This window comes from Pristiophorus japonicus, chromosome 5, assembly GCF_044704955.1.
Source record: "Pristiophorus japonicus isolate sPriJap1 chromosome 5, sPriJap1.hap1, whole genome shotgun sequence".
NCBI classification, from domain to species: Eukaryota; Metazoa; Chordata; class Chondrichthyes; family Pristiophoridae; genus Pristiophorus; species Pristiophorus japonicus.
This window is the reverse complement of record NC_091981.1, coordinates 214,824,255-214,844,694: the sequence shown is the minus strand read 5'-3', so window position 1 is coordinate 214,844,694 and position 20,440 is coordinate 214,824,255. Positions and strand designations below refer to the sequence as shown.

General features: G+C 42.6%; 1 protein-coding gene and 2 non-coding genes across 3 annotated transcripts; 1 reads left to right on the top strand and 2 right to left on the bottom strand.

Annotated features, from left to right (window-relative positions):
* The first annotated feature begins 249 nt into the window (after positions 1-249).
* On the top strand, positions 250-19,802 carry cmtm7 (CKLF-like MARVEL transmembrane domain containing 7). Its single transcript, XM_070880050.1, has 5 exons — positions 250-418; positions 13,887-14,060; positions 16,098-16,196; positions 17,063-17,144; positions 18,884-19,802. Exons 1-5 carry the CDS (start codon positions 323-325, stop codon positions 18,895-18,897), a joined length of 465 nt encoding a protein of 154 aa, XP_070736151.1. The 5' UTR covers positions 250-322; the 3' UTR covers positions 18,898-19,802.
* Positions 3,430-3,512, bottom strand: trnat-ugu (transfer RNA threonine (anticodon UGU)). The gene has a single exon. It is a non-coding gene; the product is annotated as a tRNA-Thr (tRNA).
* Positions 4,256-4,338, bottom strand: trnat-ugu (transfer RNA threonine (anticodon UGU)). The gene has a single exon. It is a non-coding gene; the product is annotated as a tRNA-Thr (tRNA).
* Positions 19,803-20,440: the final 638 nt, after the last annotated feature.

The window sequence follows — 20,440 nt, the reverse complement described above, 5'->3', positions numbered from 1 at the left end:
GATTGAATAAAGTGCAAGAGGTAATTGAAAAATACAAAAAAAAGTGAGTTGGTGTTGCAGATGGTGCACTGAAAACACATGCAAATACAGTGAGGCGTTGCAAGAGATAATTTTACAGAGAATGGGAAAAAATATACATACTTTTTGATAGGGTTTTTTCGCCGTGTGACGGCAGGGACAGATGCTGGGGCTGCCTGTCACTGCCCCGGAGCCAATCAGCGGCGGGCCCGGCACACCCAGCTAGCCAGCGGGGAGCGCCGGCCTGGGCTCAGTGCAGGGGGCGCCAGCCAGCGGGGAGAGCGCGGGCTCCTACTGCACCAGAATGACGGACACCACCACGACCACGACCACGAGCAGCGGCTTCATTGACCGGAGTTATGCGAGGTCCTTCTCTGGCATTTTGAAGATTGTACAAGCGGTAGGGTCCCGCCGCCCGTGCTTTCAGTCCGCGCTTTCTTCCTGCTGCACTTTCTAAATGTCTTTCGTTTTAAAAAAAAAACAGGCGACATTTCTGCCAAAAAATGTGCTCGCCCTCCCTGTACTGATCTGGAGCGGAATATTCGCATGGTGTTTATCTGTTGTTTCAAACCTTGTCACCGAAACACAACTTTTTTTTAAGAATGGGGGCAAGTTTATCCTGCCACCAACGAGGGGGCAAACAGCATTGTTTTTGGATTGACAATTTTCAATTTATGTTTTAGAAACAGGGATTCTAGTAAAACGTTCTAATATTTGTGTCGATAGTTTTTTCCCCATCGAAATCCAACGTTGTTTTCTTGCCTTTAAAGCAAGCTTTGGGTTGTCGAAGTAACTGGTGGGTCTTGCACTCTGACTAGACCGGTTGGTGATCTAATCTGGTCCCATTGAGTGTTTCCGGGGAGAGGTCGAGATAAAACCAGCCCGCCACTTTTTATTATTCAAATGTCTTTTTTATTATTTCAAGGTTTGCAGTCCTCCCGCTTTGCTTCATTTAATAATGGAGCCGGCGTGCCCATCGCCCCATTTTGTAAAACCACCCCTTGCTTCACTTGGAAGTCGAGGAATTTATTCCCTCTTGAATCGTCGCCCCAGTTCACAACAACCCGGCGGCGGGCCTCGGATCAGTGCACTCTGTTGTGCAAACTGCACTGGGAGATAGCAGGCTTCACAATCTCTGCTATCCGCACCGATCCCCGCCACCCCATTACACGTTCAGTGTAGCCCTGATCCCAATGAGAACTTCCAAATAAGTTCTATCTCTGAGCACTGAATCTACGCTCGGATATAAAGGGTTTGACAGTTTTATATATAGAGTGCACGTTGAGACAAGGTGTAAAATCGGAAATCACTGGGTCGGATGATTTACATCAGGCGTGATTTCCGTGATCTGTTCCCCTGTGCATTTGAAAGCTGGGTCTGAGATGTGCTTTTCACCCAATCAGTCTAGAGGCTGTTTAACCTCCTGTAAGTGTTGTTGATTGCCTATGTGTGGTACTCTTGACGTGAATGGTACTCTTCAAGATAAATAATCTGGTCTCCATAGACACTAGAGCACAGAAAGGCAATTGACATCTCTCTCATGTGCTAGCTCATCAGTGAAGCTATCTACTCTCATTTCGCAGCTCTTCCTCCATATCCTTTCATATATTCCTCATAAATCTTATCCAGTCCATTTTTAATAGACTATGCCTTACTAGACATTTGTGGTAAAACACTGCATTCTTTAATAATCTACTATGGAAAAAAACACCTAACTTCCTCTTTCATTGGTGAAACTTGGTCTATTTCCCCTTGTTTAACCATTCAACCATTATTTAAAAAAAAACTTTTACTACAGTAAACTCTCGTTTACCTGGATTTGGCAACTCCGGGTGAATGAATTTTCCGATAGGGTGAGTTTATATTTTAAAGTTAATATTTGAAAGTGATAAAACCACCCACAAAATATTTTATATATCATACTGTATAGATCTTGAGCCGCTCTTTCCAGTGAGCTATTTAGATTGAAAATCGATTCATAACTTTTCAAAATATAAAACAAATAATTGACAAGTGCTAAATTTATACGGTCGAATAAATAAAACGAAGATTTAGTTCGTTATTTGAATGTGAACGTAACAATCAATGAAAATTGATAAATTTTCAAAATTAAAGATAAATGTCTAATGAAACAAAATATTTAGTTCATGTTTTTTTATTCTGCTAAATTTGCTTATTCTGCCATTGCTGCTTCAATTGCTACTTCTGTCAATCTTTCTTCATCTGCAGATGCTCCTTTTTCTGTGTTGACATTTGAGATTGATTTTTAAAATTGCGATCTTATATCTGCTTGTTTAAATGAATTCATTTTCTTAATTACAATGTTGTGGATATGAGTTTGCAGAATCTCGTGAGAAGTAAAATGAGAATTTTTCTAAAAAAAAACCAACGGCATATTTCATTGCTTCTTCAGCAGGTGTCCAAGTCTCTGTTTTTCTTCAATTTCATTGTCTGAATCGCTCATCTCCATCAGATTTGTCTTTATTGGTGACTATGCCGCTAAGTTCCTCGTCAGTATAAGTTTGTGTTGCATCTGTTTCGATGTCAACATATATCCACTTAGCAATGTCATCTTCTGCTAAGGATTTAAGTGTGTTTGTTTCGTGTGCACTGCTGACAACTCTTGGGGGGGAGGGGGGGGGAGACAAATAAACATTAAATCAAGTGCCCCCTAATCTGGGGAACACTCCAGCCACTTTTCAACTGCCCTTTTTTTTGTTTTTTTTGTTTTATTTGTTTTTTTAAAAACTTTTTTTTTGTGATTTTTTTTTTGGGCAATAAAATCATAAAGTTTACAAGTGTACCCAATAAAAGGGGAGGGGGACACTAAAAACACCGGCAATTAAAACAAATTAAACTTTAAAACAAATAAAATCGGATTAAAATTTGGTTGCCGGGGGTAACGATGCACTCCAGTCCCTCCGGCGCCCACCTCTCGCGGAAGGCCGCGAGCGTACCGGTGGACACAGCGTGCTCCATCTCTAGGGACACCCTGGCCCGGATGTAGGCGCGGAAGAGAGGCAGGCAGTCAGGCTGAACGACCCCCTTGACCGCCCGCTGTCTGGACCGGCTGATGGCACCCTTGGCCGTGCCCAGGAGCAGTCCTACGAGGAGACCCTCGGACCTACCCGCTCCCCTCCGCACAGGGTGTCCAAAGATCAGGAGTGTGGGACTGAAGTGCAACCAGAAATTGAGGAACAGCCCCTTTAAATAATGGAACAGGGGTTGCAATCTCGCACACTCGATAAAAACGTGGAACACGGACTCTTCCAGACCGCAGAAATTGCAGGCGGCCTGGGAGCCCGTGAAGCGACTTAAAAATTTGTTGCACGGGACTGCTCCATGCACCACCCTCCAGGCCAAGTCCCCGATAAATAGTGGAAGGAAAGAAGAAAACATTTCTTGTAGATTCGCTGCAAGCAGGGTTCGAACCTGCGTGGGGGAACCACATTGGATTTACAAATCCAATGCCTTAACCACTCGGCCATTGCAGCTACATGACAACTCTTTTTGGGGAGTACAAAATAACATTAGATCGAGTGCCCCCAGATCTGGGGGACACTCCAGACACTTATGACAGCCCTCTTTTTTTTTGTGTTTTTTTTTAGGGCATTAAAATTCCACATTTGACAAGTGCCCCCTATAAAAGGGGAGGGGGGCACTAAAAACACTGGCAATTAAAACAAATTAAACTTTAAAACATAAAATCAAATAAAAATTTGGTTGCCGGGGGTGATGATGCACTCCAGTCCCTCTGGCACCCACCTCTCGCGGAAGGCCGCAAGCGTACCGGTGGACACCGCGTGCTCCATCTCCAAGGACACCCTGGCCCGGATGTAGGCACGGAAGAGAGGCAGGCAGTCAGGCTGAACGACCGCCCGCTGCCTGGACCGGCTGATGGCACCCTTGGCCGTGCCCAGGAGCAGTCCTACGAGGAGGCCCTCGGACCTACCCGTTCCCCTCCGCACAAGGTGCCCAAAGATCAGGAGTGTGGGACTGAAGTGCAACCAGAATTTCAGGAACAGCCCCTTTTTAAATATTGGAACAGGGGCTGCAACCTCACACATTCAATAAAAACATGGAACACGGACTCTTCCAGACCGCAGAAATTGCAGGCGGCCTGGGAGCCCGTGAACCGACTTAAAAATTTATTGCACGGGACTGCTCCGTGCACCACCCTCCAGGCCAAGTCCCCGATAAATAGTGGGAGGAAAGAAGAAAACATTTCTTGTAGATTCGCTGCAAGCAGGGTTCGAACTTGTGTGGGGGAACCACATTGGATTTACAAATCCAATGCCTTAACCACTCGGCCATCGCAGCGACATGACAATCTCCACGATTTTTTTACAGCCTGTTTTTTATTAGCCGTACATGAAAACCTTCAAATTCTTCATCAGAAGCACTGTCTTCAAATATGACATTGGGTCACAACTTGCGCCAACACCTCTTCAATGTAATGCTTTTTACTTCTCTCCATGCCAGCATAGATGGCATCTTGCAAAAAGATAAGACTCAGTTCCTGCTGTGGTATTATCTGCCAGAAATGCACATCGTGGGTTGCCCTGACCTGTGTGAGAACACCACCACAGGTCAGGGCTATAAATAGAGCTGGAGCGTGGGCCCTGGAACATCGTGGGCAAAGGTGTGGCGAATGAGGGTACGGGGCCCAGAAGAGCCGAGGGCCCAGGGGCTGCACGGGCCTGGCCACACTGCGATATGTATGCACATTAGGTTCATGCAGCAGAGCAGGTCTCCAGTCCTGGTTCAAGCCTTGCTACTGGATAAAGGCCTAGCTCTGTCGAGCCTGTGTGGTGGCTGATGTGCAACGTTCACCACATGTTTTTAAAAAAAAGTCCATGCACAGGCATCATCCACCCCCTCAACTGGAGTTCAGGACTGGAACATCGGGTCCTTCATTGAAACATCTGTGAACTCTTGTGGAAGCAAGTCATCCTTGTTCGAGGGACCGCCTATGATGATGAATATTGTATGCTCTCTGGCACTTGAAGTTTTGTGTGACACCCTGATCCATAGGTTGAATGAGCGAGGTCACATTGGGGGGCAAATAGCATGCGAAGATGTTGCCACAACTGGACACTAATTTTGACTCGTGGGTGTGCTCTGCAATTGCCCAAAAGCCCCACACACTTTCCATTAGGTTTGCCTATTTTCTTCATGTTTTCTCGAGCTTGGGGGACGAATTCTGTTGAAAGCCATTTCATGAATATGTCCTTGTCCCTCCAAGCACTTTTCTGAGCTGTATAGCTAACTGGTAAATGAGCAATTCTTTTTAAAGCATGTGGTTTCTTTGATTTGCCAATCACCAAAAGTGGAAGTCTATGTTCTCCAGAGGCATTGGCACAATTCAAGATTGCTAACCTCTCCTTATTCATTTTAAAGCCTACAGCTTCCTTCTCCCCTGCTGCAGCCAACATAGCAGTTGGCAAACACTTCCATACTAAGTCAGTCTCATCGGCGTTGCATATTTGATCTACAGTCAATTTATTTTCCTGCACCATTTCAGCAAATGTTCTTGAATAATTCTGTGCGGCCTCATTGTCTGCTGTTTTTTTTCGCCCGTCACATCCAGCTGGTGAATGCCGTGGTGCTGTTTAACACATGTGCGCCAGCCTTCTGGAAAAATGCACTCTTCAGTTAAATTCATTTTCATCTTGAAGTCCTTGGCCTTTGCTGTAATCATTGGCCCTGAAATTGCCACACCTTCAGACCGTTTCAAAGAAAACCATTCATAAAGTACTTGGTTTAGTTTGTCAAGCTTCGGCTTTTGCAAATTCTTGTGGGACATCGACTTGACGGAAGATTCAGAAGCAGCGGTGAAACTTTCTAAATCTTTTGCTTCTTGATATCATAAATTGTTGATAATCCAACTTCATATTTGTCCATTAAAGTACGCACATTTCTGCCAGCTTCAGACTTCTTTATAATTTCTAATTTCTGCTGAATGTTCAATACTTGTTGTTTCCTAATGCTGCATTTGCTTTTAGTGCTGTCAGAAGGCATTCTAAATTGTTTGATTTCAGGGTGTTTTGAACAAGTGCACTTGACAGACTGCTGTGTTGCAATGAACTGCTTTTAATGTGTGTGACAGTTGAAAAGTGAGCAAGAAGTCCACGCCTCCGTCAATTTGTGTGTAATTGAGCAACCTGCTCACGTTTGCGATAGTTGAAATGAGCGAGATATTTGTGTGTGTGTGTGACAGTTAAATTGCTGAATGTCACAATATTTTAAATTCCGTTACGGCAGGTTTTACGTTGCATTCGTATCCAGGTAAACGAGAGTTTACCATAATTACTTTTTCAGAATCTTTCATTTTGAAAGCCAATTCCTCCTTCACCATCTGTTCCAGTGGTTGGAAAAAAGCTGTTTTGTTTTTCAAGCCTTTCTTAATAATTATAACCTCTTATCCTTGGTATGATTTTAGTAAATCGTTGCATCCTTTCCATGGCTATAATATTCTTATCCGGTGCCCAGAACTATACACAATACTCAACTGGCTTAACCAATGCCGACTAACATTTTGCCATCACTTTCTTGCTTTTATATTCAATTCCACAGAACCTCCCTTTTTTCCCCCCCCCCTGCACTCCCACTTTAAAGATGATTCGATCTGCACCCCTCGATCTTGTTCATTCACTCTTACCATTTAAGGTATACTGACTTTTATTCTTTTTAATCGCCTATTTCCACCTCTAACATTGCTCACTGTCACCCCTGCCTTAGCTCATCTGCTGCTGAAACCCTCATCCATGCCTTTGTTACATCTAGATTTGACTTATTCCAACGCACTCCTGGCTGATCTCCCACATTCTACCCTATCTAAACTTGAGGTCATCCAAAACTCGGCAGTCCGGTCCTCACTCTCACCAAGTCTCCATCACCCCTGTGCTCGCTGACCTACACCGGCTCCTGGTTCAGCAACACCTTGATTTAAAAATTCTCATCCTTGTTTACAAATCCCTCCGTAGCCTCTCCCCTCCCTATCTCTGTAATCTCTTTCAGCCTTACAACCCCACGAGATGTCTGCGCTCCTCAAATTTTGCCCTCTTGAACATCACTGATTATAACTGCTCAACCATCGGTGACCGTGCCTTCAGCTGCCTGGGCCCTAAGCTCTGGAACTCCCTCCCTAAACCTTTCTGCCTCTCTACCTCTCTTTCCTCTTTTAAGACGCTCCTTAAAACCTACCTCTTTGACCAAGCATCAGTTGTAATTTCTTCTCGTGTGGCTCGGGGTCAAGTTTATTTGTTTTGTCTTAACACTGCTGTGAAGCGCCTTGGGATATTTTACTACATTAAAGACGCTATATAAATAAAAGTTGTTTTTCCTAGTATGTAGAATTTTGTTTTTCTCTGCATTGAATTACATCTGATATCTATATGCCCATTCTACAAAGTCCATGTCATCCTACAATCTCAATCTTCCTCACAGATGACTATACCCTTTAGTTTGTTATCGTGGACACATTTCAATATCATTGTGTTTTATATAAATGATTTGTAAATGAGTTATATCTGGAATACAGGTTTCAGCACAGATCTATGCCCTGCTAATCCAAAAACATTAATTTGTCCCTACTCTTCGCTTTCTCTCTCTCCAAACCACTCCTCCATCCACATGACTACATTCCTTTTAATACCACGTGCTTTAAATTTTTATAATAAATCCTTTGTGCGACACTATCAAATACACTGCATTCACTTTTTTATCTATCACCGATGGTTTGCACATCCAGGATATTTCAACAACAACATTCAATTATATTATTCCTTTTTTTTTAATGTAGAAAAATGTCCCGAGATGCTTCACACAGGCACAAAAAAAAAATGGACATTGAACCAAGATAGAGTTTAGAAGTGATCAAAAACTTGGTCATAGATAAGCTTGAAGGAAGATTCTGAGATGGAGACTCAATGGTATAGGGAGTGAATTCCAGATTACGAACATAAGACACAGGAGCAGTATTAGGCCTTACAGCTCTGCCATTCAATAAGATCATGGCTGATCATTGACCTCAACTCCACTTTCCCGCCCGATCTCCATATCCCTTGATTCCCCTAGAGTCCCAAATCTATCTCTCAGATTAGAAATTTGATGGAAATTATCCAAAGTTGCAGATGATGCCAAACTGGAAGGGGCAGTGGAATTGGATGAGGGAGCTCTTGAAATTACAGAATCATTTGGGCAAAATGTTTTCAGGCAAAACAATGGCTGATAAAATGTAATGCTGACAAATGTGAAATACTGTACACTGAAGGAATAAGAGAACCACAACAATTTGCATTTATACAGTATCTTTATCATTTAAAAAAAAAGCCCAAGGCTGTTCAAAGGTGTAATCAGATGAAAATGGACACTGAGCCAAAGGAGATTATTTGGAGGGGTGACTCAAGCATGCTCAGAGCTGGGTTTTAAGGAGGGCCATCCAAGAGGAAAGGGAGGTGGCAAAGCAGATAGGTTTAGGGAGGAAATTCCAGAGTGTAAGGGTAATGGTGGGGTGAAGGGAGGGAGAGAGGCACAAAAGGCCAGAGGAAGAGAGTTCTGGGAAGATTGTAACACTGGAGGAGGTTACAGAGTAGGAGGGGTCAGACTTGGAAGGGATTTAAAACACGAGAACGAGAATTTTAATTTAGAAATGTTGGGGGACCAATAGCTAATTTGGTAAGTAAGGACGGGGTGATAAGTGAATGGAATCTCCAATTTAAAATTGTGTTTAAATTCCTTCCTGGCATTGTTCCTCGATCTCCGTCACACCTTCCAACTCTCCAGCTCTTGTGCATCCCTTCCTCTTTGTGCCCCACAATTGGTGGTCATCCCTTCAGCCATAATTATCACTTTTATAATGAATCAAGCAAATCACTTATTAATTAAAGATTGATTGAGGAACGGAATCCACTTAGCTTGGTTTGCTCAAGCAGGATAACAAGTTCAAAATAATCAGCTTGAGTTACTGATTGTAACTCATGAGGAATCAACTCAAAAGTCCTGCAGAGTGCCTAGTCCAGTGTAGCACAGTGACACACATCTGGATGTCCCAGTTTTGATTGCTGGTCTCTGCTCAATTAGCTGATCGGGCCAGGGTAGCAATTGGACATTACAATTGGCCTCAGCTACGGAAAATCAGCCAGGTTCCCATTCCTGATTGTTGTCCAGTACCTGCTGTTGAAAAATGTGCAAGTATGGGCATCAGGTGAAAATAGGACCAAGTTCAGTGGTGATGCCCACCATGTTGGTACAGCAAGTTAATATTCTTGGTCTAGGCTCACCGATAAAGAATGGACACTTGGGTGAGTTACTGGAGGGCTGCTGATGTTGGAGACAGTTGGGTGGGAAGAAAAATTGGAAAAAGAGATGAAAGATCTAGGCTTTGTGTAATGCTGAGCCATATGGCCAAGAATGACACTAGTTTGTGCTAGGTAAGCTGATTTAAGGCACTGGTGAGAACTTAATTGAAAAATCAGTGATTGATTCCACACTATCACCTAAGTTTCTTAACAAAGACCATTTGGCCCATTCAAACTTGTCCCTTTAGGAGATTAATTCTGCCATCTGTTGTATTTTTAACACCATTTGTTTTTACCTTGGTCTCCAAAGATTAATCACTGCGTAAAGAAATTATTTGTTCTAAATTTATTTTCCTTACTGTGTGTGTGTGTGTGTGTGAGAGAGTGAGTGAGAAGTGGTTTATTTTGAAAAGAAAATTGGTTTATTTTCTTTGTACACTTTTTATTTTTGCAGTTTACATAAAGCTAAATCTGTAGAAAAACTATTCTGTGGATTTACTTTATCATTGAAGAACCTAAGCAATTTGTGTGTCATGTGAACTACTGTATTTAGCTTCTTCAGTTCTGTGGAATGCATTGCCACATAGTTTGCTCTGTAGTGCTAATAAGCATGGCCTGGAAAACAGCAATCAGTCTTCTTGCACCCATTTCAAACAGCCTACTGAAAACATTTTATTTACTGGCTTCTAAACTCCGTATTCTGTTTAGATATGGGTTTGGCTGCATTAATTGTGACAGATGTTGCCTAGATAATTCTAGTCGGGCATTATCGTTTGAGGCATTCAAATTAATTATAGAGTCCTCCTCAACCGTTGTCTTCCCATGGCAGAGGAGCTCCTCTCGGAGTCAGTGTGAATTTCGTCCCCTATGGGGCACAACGGACATGATCTTTACAGCACGACAGCTACAGGAAAAATGCAGGGAACAGCGCCAGCCCTTATACATGATCTTCGTCCTTGCAAAGGCCTTTGACACTGTCAATCGCGAGGGTCTATGGAGCGTCGTCCTCCGTTTCGGACCACCCCAACCTCTGTCGTCAAGCTACAGTATGCAGACGATGCCTGCGTCTGCGCACATACAGAGGCTGCACTACAGGACATAGTTACAAAAGCATTGGTCTTACGCTAAACATCTGTAAGACAAAGGTCTTCCACCAGCCTGTCCTCGCCGCACAGCACTGCGCCCCCGCCCCCCCCCAGTCATCAAGATCCATGGCGTGGCCCTGGACACCATGGACCACTTGCCATATCTTGGGAGCCTCCTATCAACAAGAGCAGGCATCGACGGCGAGATCCAACACCATCTCCAGTGTGCCAGTGCAGCCTTCGGCCGCCTGAGGAAAAGTGTTCAAAGACCAGGCGCTCAAAACTGCCACCAAGCTCATGGTCTACAGGGCTGTAGTAATACCCGCCCTCCTGTATGGCTCAGAGACATGGACCATGTACAGTAGACACCAAGTCGCTGGAGAAATATCACCAAAGATGTCTCCGCAAGATCCTACAAATCCCCTGGGAGGACAGGCGCACCAACATCAGCGTCCTCATTCAGGCTAACATCCCCAGCATTGAAACACTGACCACACTTGATCAGCTCCGCTGGGCAGGCCACATAGTCCGCATGCCAGACACGAGACTTCCAAAGCAAGTGCTCTACGCGGAGCTCCTTCACGGCAAACAAGCGAAAGGTGAGCAGCGGAAACTTTACAAGGACACCCTCAAAGCCTCCCTGATAAAGTGCGACATCCCCACTGACACCTGGGAGTCCCTGGCCAAAGTCCGCCTTAAGTGGAGAAAGTGCACCTCGAGTCTCAACGCCAAGAGTGTGCAGAAATTAAGCCCAGGCAGCAGAAAGAGCGTGCGGCAAACCAGTCCCACCCACCCCCTCCCTCAACGACTATCTGTCCCACCTGTGACAGAGTCTGTGGCTCTCTTATTGGACTGTTCAGCCACCAAAGAACTCACTTCAGGAGTGGAAGCAAGTCTTCCTCGATTTCGAGGGACTGCCTATGATATTGACATTGAATAATAGATTTAATGGAGAGATGAAAAAGAGCAAAATGAAACTTGACGTTTCACTGTTTGTTTGTAGGTGGTGACTTCAGTAGCAGCACAAACTACCGAGGTCAGTTTTGATAGCAGGAAATGCCAAGATTGCAACAGGAACAATAAATGTAAAATGTTGCCATTTAAAAAAAAAGATTTGTTCTTTGGGTGTGGGTGATATTGGCATGGCCATTCCCTGGTTATCTGAGATGGGCCTTCCCATTTCTGTTGGCTTGCGAGGCCAGAACAGGTAGAAGCGGCAGGTTTCCTTCCCTGAAGAACGATATTGGATTTTTACAACAATCCAGCAGCTTTCATGGTCACTTTTTCGAATGCTAGTTCACAAATTACCAGATTTATTGAATTCAATTTGTATTTGAACTTATGACATCTGTGTTGCTTGTCCAGCACCATAACCACTGCACCAGTGTGCATGTAACAAGATAATCCCGATGTCTATAACTAAAATGAGTGTAAATTGCTTTATGATCATCACTGCTATCCTTTACACTAAGTGAATTCTGATCATTTACATTCATTAACTACATTTCTTTAGCTGGGCACAGAGCTTTCTATAGTAATTTATTCTGTTTCCCCTGATCCCACAAGTATATACTGTGTGAAATTTATACTGTTGATCCCTTTATTGACTTCAAAAACCACAGTTCTGTGACATAAGCAAGTTTAACATCCCCTGCCTCACAGTTGGTTGGTTAAACATGGCCTCCAGTCATCGGCACATTCCAGTTAATGGCCCGGTTATTAAAAGACAATGTCTAAAATTAAGTCTTGCATCCGTGATGGTGGTTATTAGTTCCTACAGGTTGTCATGTCCTGCAAATCCTGGAGTGCAACCTGTTTACTAGTTAGCACCTTTTTTTTAAAAAACAATAGTCTGAAATATTGGCCTGGAATTTGCTGTCATTTCGCCTTTGAAACTGACTGTCACTTCAGGATTTAGTGCATGCGCAGCAGAATGCAGAAATCCTGACGTTGCGGTCGGTCATTCACTACTCCTCCACACGCCATTTGGAGCGTGGGCAGGAACATTGGCAGGGCCCAGGTACAGCGGAGGAGCGGGAAGGTCTGAGCGGATGAACAGCAAGAGATCGTGGCGGAGGTGTATCGAGTGATTGAGGCGCTGGAGCGATGAGAGATCGTGGCTGAGATTCGGCAAATGATTGTGACAGAGGTTCTGCGAATGTTTGGTGAGGCAGTACAGCGAATGTTTTATGGCAGAGGAGCGGCGAGAGATTGCGACGGTGAGAGATCGTGGTGGAGATACGGAGACTGTTTTGTGGCGGAGGTGCGGCAAATGAGGGTACGGGGCCCAGAAGAGCCGAGGGCCCAGGGGCAGCATAGGCCTGCCCACAGTGCGATATGTGTGTGCATTAGGTCCGTGCAGCAGAGCAGGTCTCCAGTCATCATGGTAAACTCTTGCCACTGGATAAAGGTCTAGCTCTGTCAAGCCCGTGTGGTGGCTGGTGTGCAACGGTCACCACACGTATTTAAAAAAAAAAATCCCGCCACACTCATCTTCCACCCCTGGAGTTCAAGACTGGAATATCGGGTCCTTCATTGAAACATCTGTGACTTCGTCCCTTTTGGTGTGGAAGCAATCATCCTCATTCGAGGGACCGCCTATGATGATAGGCTGTGCTCTTCTCCCTCTTTCTCCCCCCCCCCCCCCCCCCCCCACCTCATAGATCCGGCAATCAGTGTAATCTCTCAAATCAGTGAAACTGATAAACTTCTGCTCTTCTGCAGTAACTACGCTGTTAAATACCCTACTATGTGCACACACATATCGCACTGTGGGCAGGCCAATGCTGCCCCTGGGCCCTCGGCTCTTCTGGGCCCCGTACCCTCATTTGCCGCACCTCCGCCACAAAACAGTCTCCGTATCTCCACCACGATCTCTCACCGTCGCAATCTCTCGCCGCTCCTCTGCCATAAAACATTCGCTGTACTGCCTCACCAAACATTCGCAGAACCTCTGCCACAATCACTTGCCGAAGGATTAGGTGTAACTGGGGTATTAACTGCTAATACAAGGTTTCGGCCCTGAAAAACTAATTTTAATTCTGTGCAGTGTCAAATTTATGCACTTTAATAACATTTAAAAATTAATTTGTTTGTTATTTCAGGTTTGCCTTTTCCTCATGAAAGCCCCAATCTTTGTTTTGCTCTTTCTAACATTTTTTTAAAAGTTAGAATTTTTGGAGCTGACCCACTTCCTGGTTGCTGGCTACTTAAACAGCTTGTTGACATCACAGCAGCTCTTCGCTGGGAATGCCCATTAACTTCCATTGATTTCAACTACTCCATCAGAAAGCTTGAAATTCTCGATACAGAGATTGATATCTTTGTGCGAAGCTTACTTCGGGGCCAGCAGCGAATGGCTCAGAATTTGCAGCCAGCGGCGAACCAAAGGCAATCATTTAATTTGGTATCAAATGTACTATGCATTTGTTATCGAGTGCTCAGAGTTTTAATGCAATGAACATTTCCCCCTCTTTTTCAGATTATGGTGTTTATAGCATTCCTGTGTATAAGGTGTTCAGATTGGACACACTACTCAACTTACCGCTACTTTGAAGTTGTCACCATCTGGTTTCTTATTATGGTTTTGGTATTTTACATAATTTACCTTACAAGACTTCATCTGAAAATCACTTGCATGCACTGGCCGCTAACGGTAAGTGTTTATGTTCAAATAATATAAAAAATCAATTTAGTATTTAGATTTTTTTTTTAGTATTTAGATCTGTTCCTCAGGAAACCTCAGCTTGAAAATGAGGCCGAGAAGATATAAAATCTGTTGTAAAACTTGGGTGCAATTTATACAATTCAAATCCCACTCCTATGCTTGAAAGAAAATAAATAATTTTGCATTTCTATAATGCCTTTCGGATAAACATTAGCCAGGACACCGGGAGAACTCCCCAGCTCTTTTTTTTGAATAATGCCATAGATTTTGTACGTCCACTTGACAGGGCAGCTGCGGCCTCAGTTTAATGTCTCATCCAAAAGACAGCACCTCTTGACAGTTCAGCACTCCCTCAGTATTGCCCTTTAGAGACCATAATGTAACACAATGGGATTTCTGTCAGATTTTACTGCAATTTTCTCCGTCTGTCAATCCTATTCTCCCTGATTTTGCAAAACACCCATAAACTACTTGTTAATATTTGGCTATTAATCACTGGCATTTAAAGTAAAATGGTTGTTTCCTTCTCCTGAAATAGTTTTGGAAAATATGCTTTAAGTATATCATTATGTATTTTACATTTCTGGCATTGGAGAGAGAGTCATTTCCTACTCCACAAGTGGCCTTCAGCCTTATGACCCAAATTGTTGAATTGTAACATTGCATCTGTTAAAGTATTATCAGATTCTCTTTCATCCCAGAATGGTTACAGCTTATAAGGAGGCCTGTTGGGCCCATGCCGGCTCTCTGCAAGAGCACTTCAATTAGTCCCACTCTCTTTCCCTGTACCCCTGCAAATTTATTTCCTTCAGGTATTTATCCAATTCCCTTTTGAAAGCCACGATTGAGTCTGCCTCCACCAGCCCCTTAGGCAGTGCATTCCAGATCCTAACCACTCGCAGTGTAAAAAATTTTTTTTCCGTTGGTTCTTTTGCCAATCACCTTAAATCTGTGTCCTCTGGTTCTCAACCCTTCTGCCAATGGGAACAGTTTCTCTCTACTCTTGTCTAGATCCCTCATGATTTTGAACACCTCTATCAAATCTCCTCTCAACCTTCTCTGCTCTGAGAACAACCCCAGCTTCTCTAGTCTTTCCATGTAACTGAAATCCCTCATCCCTGGAACCATTCTCGTAAATCTTTTCTACATCTTCTCTAAAGCCTTCACATCATTCCTAAAGTGCGGTGTGCAGAATTTGACACAATTCTCCAGTTAAGGCCGAACCAGTGTTTTATAAAGGTTCATCATAACTTCCTTGCTTTTGTACTCTATGCCTCTATTTATGAAGCCTAGGATCCCGTATGTTTTTTTTTTTACTTCATTCTCAACCTGCCCTACCATCTTCAACAATTTGTGCATCTATACCCCAGGACTCTCTGTTCATGCACCTTTAGAATTGTACCCTTTAGTTTATATTGCCTCTCATTGATCTTCCTACTAAAATGTATCACTTCTCACTTTTCTGCGTTAAATTTCATCTGCCATGTGTCTGCCCACTCCACCAGCGTGTGTATCTTCTTGAAGTCTGTTATCTTCCTCAATGTTCATATACTTCCAAATTTTGTCATCTGCAAATTTTGAAATTGTGCCCTGTACACCCAAGTCCCAGTCATTAATATATATCAAGAAAAGCAGTGGCCCTAGTACCGCCCCCTGGGGAACAGCACTGCATACCTTCCTCCAGTCTGGAAAACAACCGTTCACCACTACTCGGTTTCTTGTCACTGAGCCAATTTCACATCCATGCCACCACTGTCCCTTTTATTCCATGGGCTTCAACTTTGCTGCAAGCCTATTATGTGACACTTTTTGGAAGTCCATGTACACCACATCAACTGCATTGCCCTCATCAACCCTCTGTGTTACCTCATCCTGCCTTCCATTGAATTAGTAGTTTTGTTTAATCGGCAATTATACTGCACATTTTGCATTGGTGTAAAGTAGTTGACGTCATAATGTAGGATCAGTATAACTTAATATTTTAGATCAGTGTTGTATTCACAATATTGTGTGCTTTTAATACAGGAGTTCCTTCACTATGTTGTCGCTACCATTCTGTTATTGATTGCTTCAATTGTTGGAGCAACTAAGACTGCTGGTTATGCGGGATTGGCAGCCGGGGTGGTAAGAACTATTGTTGTTTTAAAAGACCTGCAGATCAAATCTTGGAACATAATTCAAATGTCGCCTTTTGTAAGAAATTTGTGTACCCCCCCCCATGTAAAGTAGGATACTGGGTGCTGGCCTAGAACAATCAGCAACCCAAAAGGTAAAGCGCTTGTTTTTTTTAAGGCAAATTAAACGTAGTTATGAGCCACTTTTGGAGATTATCCTGGTTGAGTTCGTTATGTTTATGATGGGTTCTCTCAAATGAAAGTTGAAGAGTTGTGCTATAAACTCTTTGCACTGAAATGTGATCTGCCCACCAATACTGCAGGAATAGTCACCAGAGTGAAGTTCAACATTTTATACAAATAACATGACAGGCTCTAATATCTGTAAAGCTTCTCCAGCTTTTTTTTTAACTGCACTTGTTATTATATCCTAACAATGGCATATATTTATCCCCTCCCACCCCCAGTCTACTTTGTCCTCTCTAAGTGGAGTTATTTCCTAGCTGAGCTATGATTCCACTTGTGCTAGGCACTTCCACTACCTTGCACAAATAGCAATTGCTCCTGTATGAAACGTGACAGTGGGTATTTGATGACGGGGAATCATAGCTAAGCCTGATACTGTCCATGCAGATTCCATTCTAGAAGTGTTGGATAGTAATTGGGAGCAGGAACCCGTCAGTTTCTTTCTCCTCCTCCCAAACTCAAGACTGTCGAGACCAATGATTGTACCTCTACCAATATCCTGTTTGAGTTTAGTTAGTCAGTTAATTCAGCACAGACTTGATAACTGGGAGGAAGGAGGTTAGGTGATTAAGAATAATTGCCCTATTTTTGTTTCTGCAGAAAATTCCTAACCTCACTTCTGTTTTCTAGTTCTTCGGCTTTTTATCATCAATTCTGTATGGTATTGGTGCCTGGCTGTCCTACAAGATATGGTGCGTCCCTCAACCAGCAAGTAAGAAACCTTTTAGACTTAAAAAAAACCCCAGAAAGCTACTCTTTTTCCCTTTTTCTTCCCTGACCCTCACTATCCTTCTACTCAATTTTGCCCCCCCATCGTGTTGAAAGTGCTGACTTCCCTATGATGTACTTCACTCAAGTGGTCATTCAAATGTGACTGGACAGCAAGTATTGACATGAAGGCTGTCACAGCCCCGCCTAATCCTATCCTCATCTAACATTCACACAAGGTCTCTTCCTAGTAGGCACTAGATAGCATTCCGCAGATGAAAACCTTGGTTGAATTTGTGATAGGCTTAGCCCAGTGGCACTGATACCATTTGTAGTGTCCTCATAACTTCCCACATATCATGTATGGAATTTGAGATCTCTGGTATGTATAGCTCAGTACTACAATGAAAAATAGTTTCGAGTTGTATTGACAAAGTGCTCAAAATTGCATCTATATATATATATATATATATAATATATATTTTTTTTATTGGTCATGGAGTCAATTGGGTGAATGAGAACATGTGCCTGATTTTACAATCCTTGCTGGCTGCATGCATGGCCCCACCAGTAGTGCAGGGTCTCACAAATTGGTGCTTAAATGTTTTCTTTTAAAATAGATTTCAATTTGCGTTTAAAACTTCAGTTTAAAAAAAAAACTAATGAATGGATCATTTATATCAAAAATTGGGTAAATTGATGTATTTTAAAGTGAGGGATGTTGGTGCTGGAGAATAGAATACCTTTTCCACGTTGGTCATTAAATGTAGAGCAATCCCATTTTGGGTAATTGCAGGCCAGATGCAAAGCTCCCTTTACTGTGCCACAACACAACGTGCCTTAACTGAATTATTCCACTTCCCAAATTATTCATCCTTATGGTCTAAATTGGATTGTTAATTTGTGCCCATTCAGACTTGACTTTAGACAGGTCAAACTCCATTCATATGCAGCTAGTTGAGGAGGCTTGCAACAACCTGAATTTTAGATCTAAAAGGACAATGTTATTATCCTGTTTGTATATTTGCTTTTGGGGGAGTGGGGGGAGGGAGGAAGGAAGAGTGTGCTCAATTAAGAGTGGAGGAAGCACTGTCACTAGGCCATGTCTGCACCTCAAAGCAGCCTGGTCAGGAGCAGCATTGGTGGCAGTCTAAAAATAGGTTGCCTACCTGTTACAGTGGCTGTATTGATTTGAGGTGGAGCGGCATGGACAAGACCAAGGAAAGGTGCAGCACGGGCCATTTGCGAAGCTGTGAGGCCCATATTCTGTACTATGAATTCCACGTAGAGAGAGGTCCTGTGGGAAGGAGGACAGTAGGAGTATGTTTTGAGTTTGTGTATATGTATTGACACATGCGATAGAGCCTGGTCTCTAGTCGTCTTGGATCCCCTTGCCACTGGACCAAGACCTTGCTCCATCAAGCCCGTGTGGTGGCTGGTGTGCAACGGCCACCCCACATTAAAACAATTCACGCACAGGCATCTTCCACTGTTTAAAATGAGTTCATCAGTCACCTGAGTACTCATTTTTCATGTGGAAGCAAGTCATCCTCGACCCTGAGGGATTGCCTATGATTGATTTACAAATACTCATGGATAAGGGCTTTGTTTATATTCCTTTACAAATAATGCAACTTCTAGCCCATCTTAATGTCACATTTTAAAGCTACCCTGTACTATTATTCTGTAAGAGCTTTGGTCTCTGAGTAGATTTAAATGAATTCCTTTTTTGTTTCTTTACAGCAGTTGCTGTATAACTGATCAATGTCTGAAGTTGAGACAACAAGCTGTTTCATTGGATTCCTATAATATCCAGAGTGTCATCTGCCTGGCTTGTAGGATCTTGGAGATTCACTTTGTAATAATTGTATGCAAGGGCATACTTGATACTTTACATATTGTCTTTTCTCAAGAATTAAATATTTTTTATATATTGTATAAACTAGCTTTTATTGTACCAAAGATGTTGACAAATCAATTGAATGACATGTTTTGTATAAAAGCTTCGATGGGACATTCCTCCCTTTCAATGTACCACTGTATTACTACACAGTATTCACATCACAAGTGCAGTATGTTCTGTGAAGTTTGTGGAACTCAACCAATCCTTATAGCCATTTAGTGTTTACACCTTGAAATAAACTTTTTTTTTTTATATAAGTGCCAATAAAATCCTAGTTTGAGAGTACCATTTTACTTTTATCCTAGGTTTGCTATGCTGACACGGTTTTGATATTTTGTGCTGAGCAGGAAACCCAAGTGACCTTGTGTTCCAAATGTGTGTGTTTGTGCAAGATTACATTTTGTATGGAAATTATCAGTATTAGAGTGCCTTTATATATGTAACCGTTGTATATTGTTTTATGCTTTCCCGTCTGACCATTTAATGCAGTGAAGAGATGCTGAAATGTTTGCAAGCCTGATCTAAACAATGACCCAGGGATAATCTACCTATTCTGATAGTTTTCACAGCTCATTGTCATTCATCCGGATGATATGAATTTTTGTAATGGGTACTTTATATCCATAGAATTTGAATCTTGCTAATATTTATAAATGTGGATGGTGACCATGTATAAATACTAAATATTTCTCTTTTTGTTGGCTAAGGAAAATCAGCTGCTATTGTTATAGCTGATTGGAAAAAATAAAAACTTTTTGAAAAGACACAATTTTGTTCAACAGTTTTGAGTTCATACAATCATATAGCACAGGAGCCCATTTGGTCCATCGTGCTTTCATTCTTTCCCCATACTCCTGTAATTTTTTCCCCCTTCAAGTATTTATCCAATTCTCTTTTGTAAGTTACTATTGAATCTGCTTCCATCACCCTTTCAGGCAGTGCATTCCAGATCACAACAGCTCACTGTGTTTAAAAAGTTTCCCCATGTCACCTCTGGTTCTTTTGCCAATCATAAATCTATGTCCTCCTACCACTGGAAACAATCTCTTATTTACTCTTATCAAATTATCCATGATTTTGAAAACCTCGATCAAATCTCCTCTTAACCTTCTCTAAGAACTCCAGTTTCTCCACATAATTGAAGACCCTCATCCCTGGTACCATTGTAATAAATCTCCTCTGCGCCCTCTCCAAGGTCTTGACATCCTTTATAAAGTGTGGTGCCCAAAATTGAACACAATACTCCAGCTGAGCCTAATCAATGTTTTATAAATGGCTTAGCATAACTTGCTTTTTGTAATCTCTTCCTCTATTAAGTGCTTCCCTCCCTACACCAGTACAAGTGTACCTTACCTCCTCCCTCCCACCACCATAGATGGGGTATTGTGTACAGATTG

What these genes read in the sequence shown, in the direction of transcription:
- cmtm7 (XM_070880050.1), top strand. Translation starts at nt 323, where the DNA reads ATGACGGACACCACCACGACCACGACCACGAGCAGCGGCTTCATTGAC. An exon ending in TTTTGAAGATTGTACAAGCG is followed by an intron (nt 419 to 13,886) that starts GTAGGGTCCCGC and finishes CCTCTTTTTCAG; the next exon opens with ATTATGGTGTTTATAGCATT. An exon ending in GCATGCACTGGCCGCTAACG is followed by an intron (nt 14,061 to 16,097) that starts GTAAGTGTTTAT and finishes CTTTTAATACAG; the next exon opens with GAGTTCCTTCACTATGTTGT.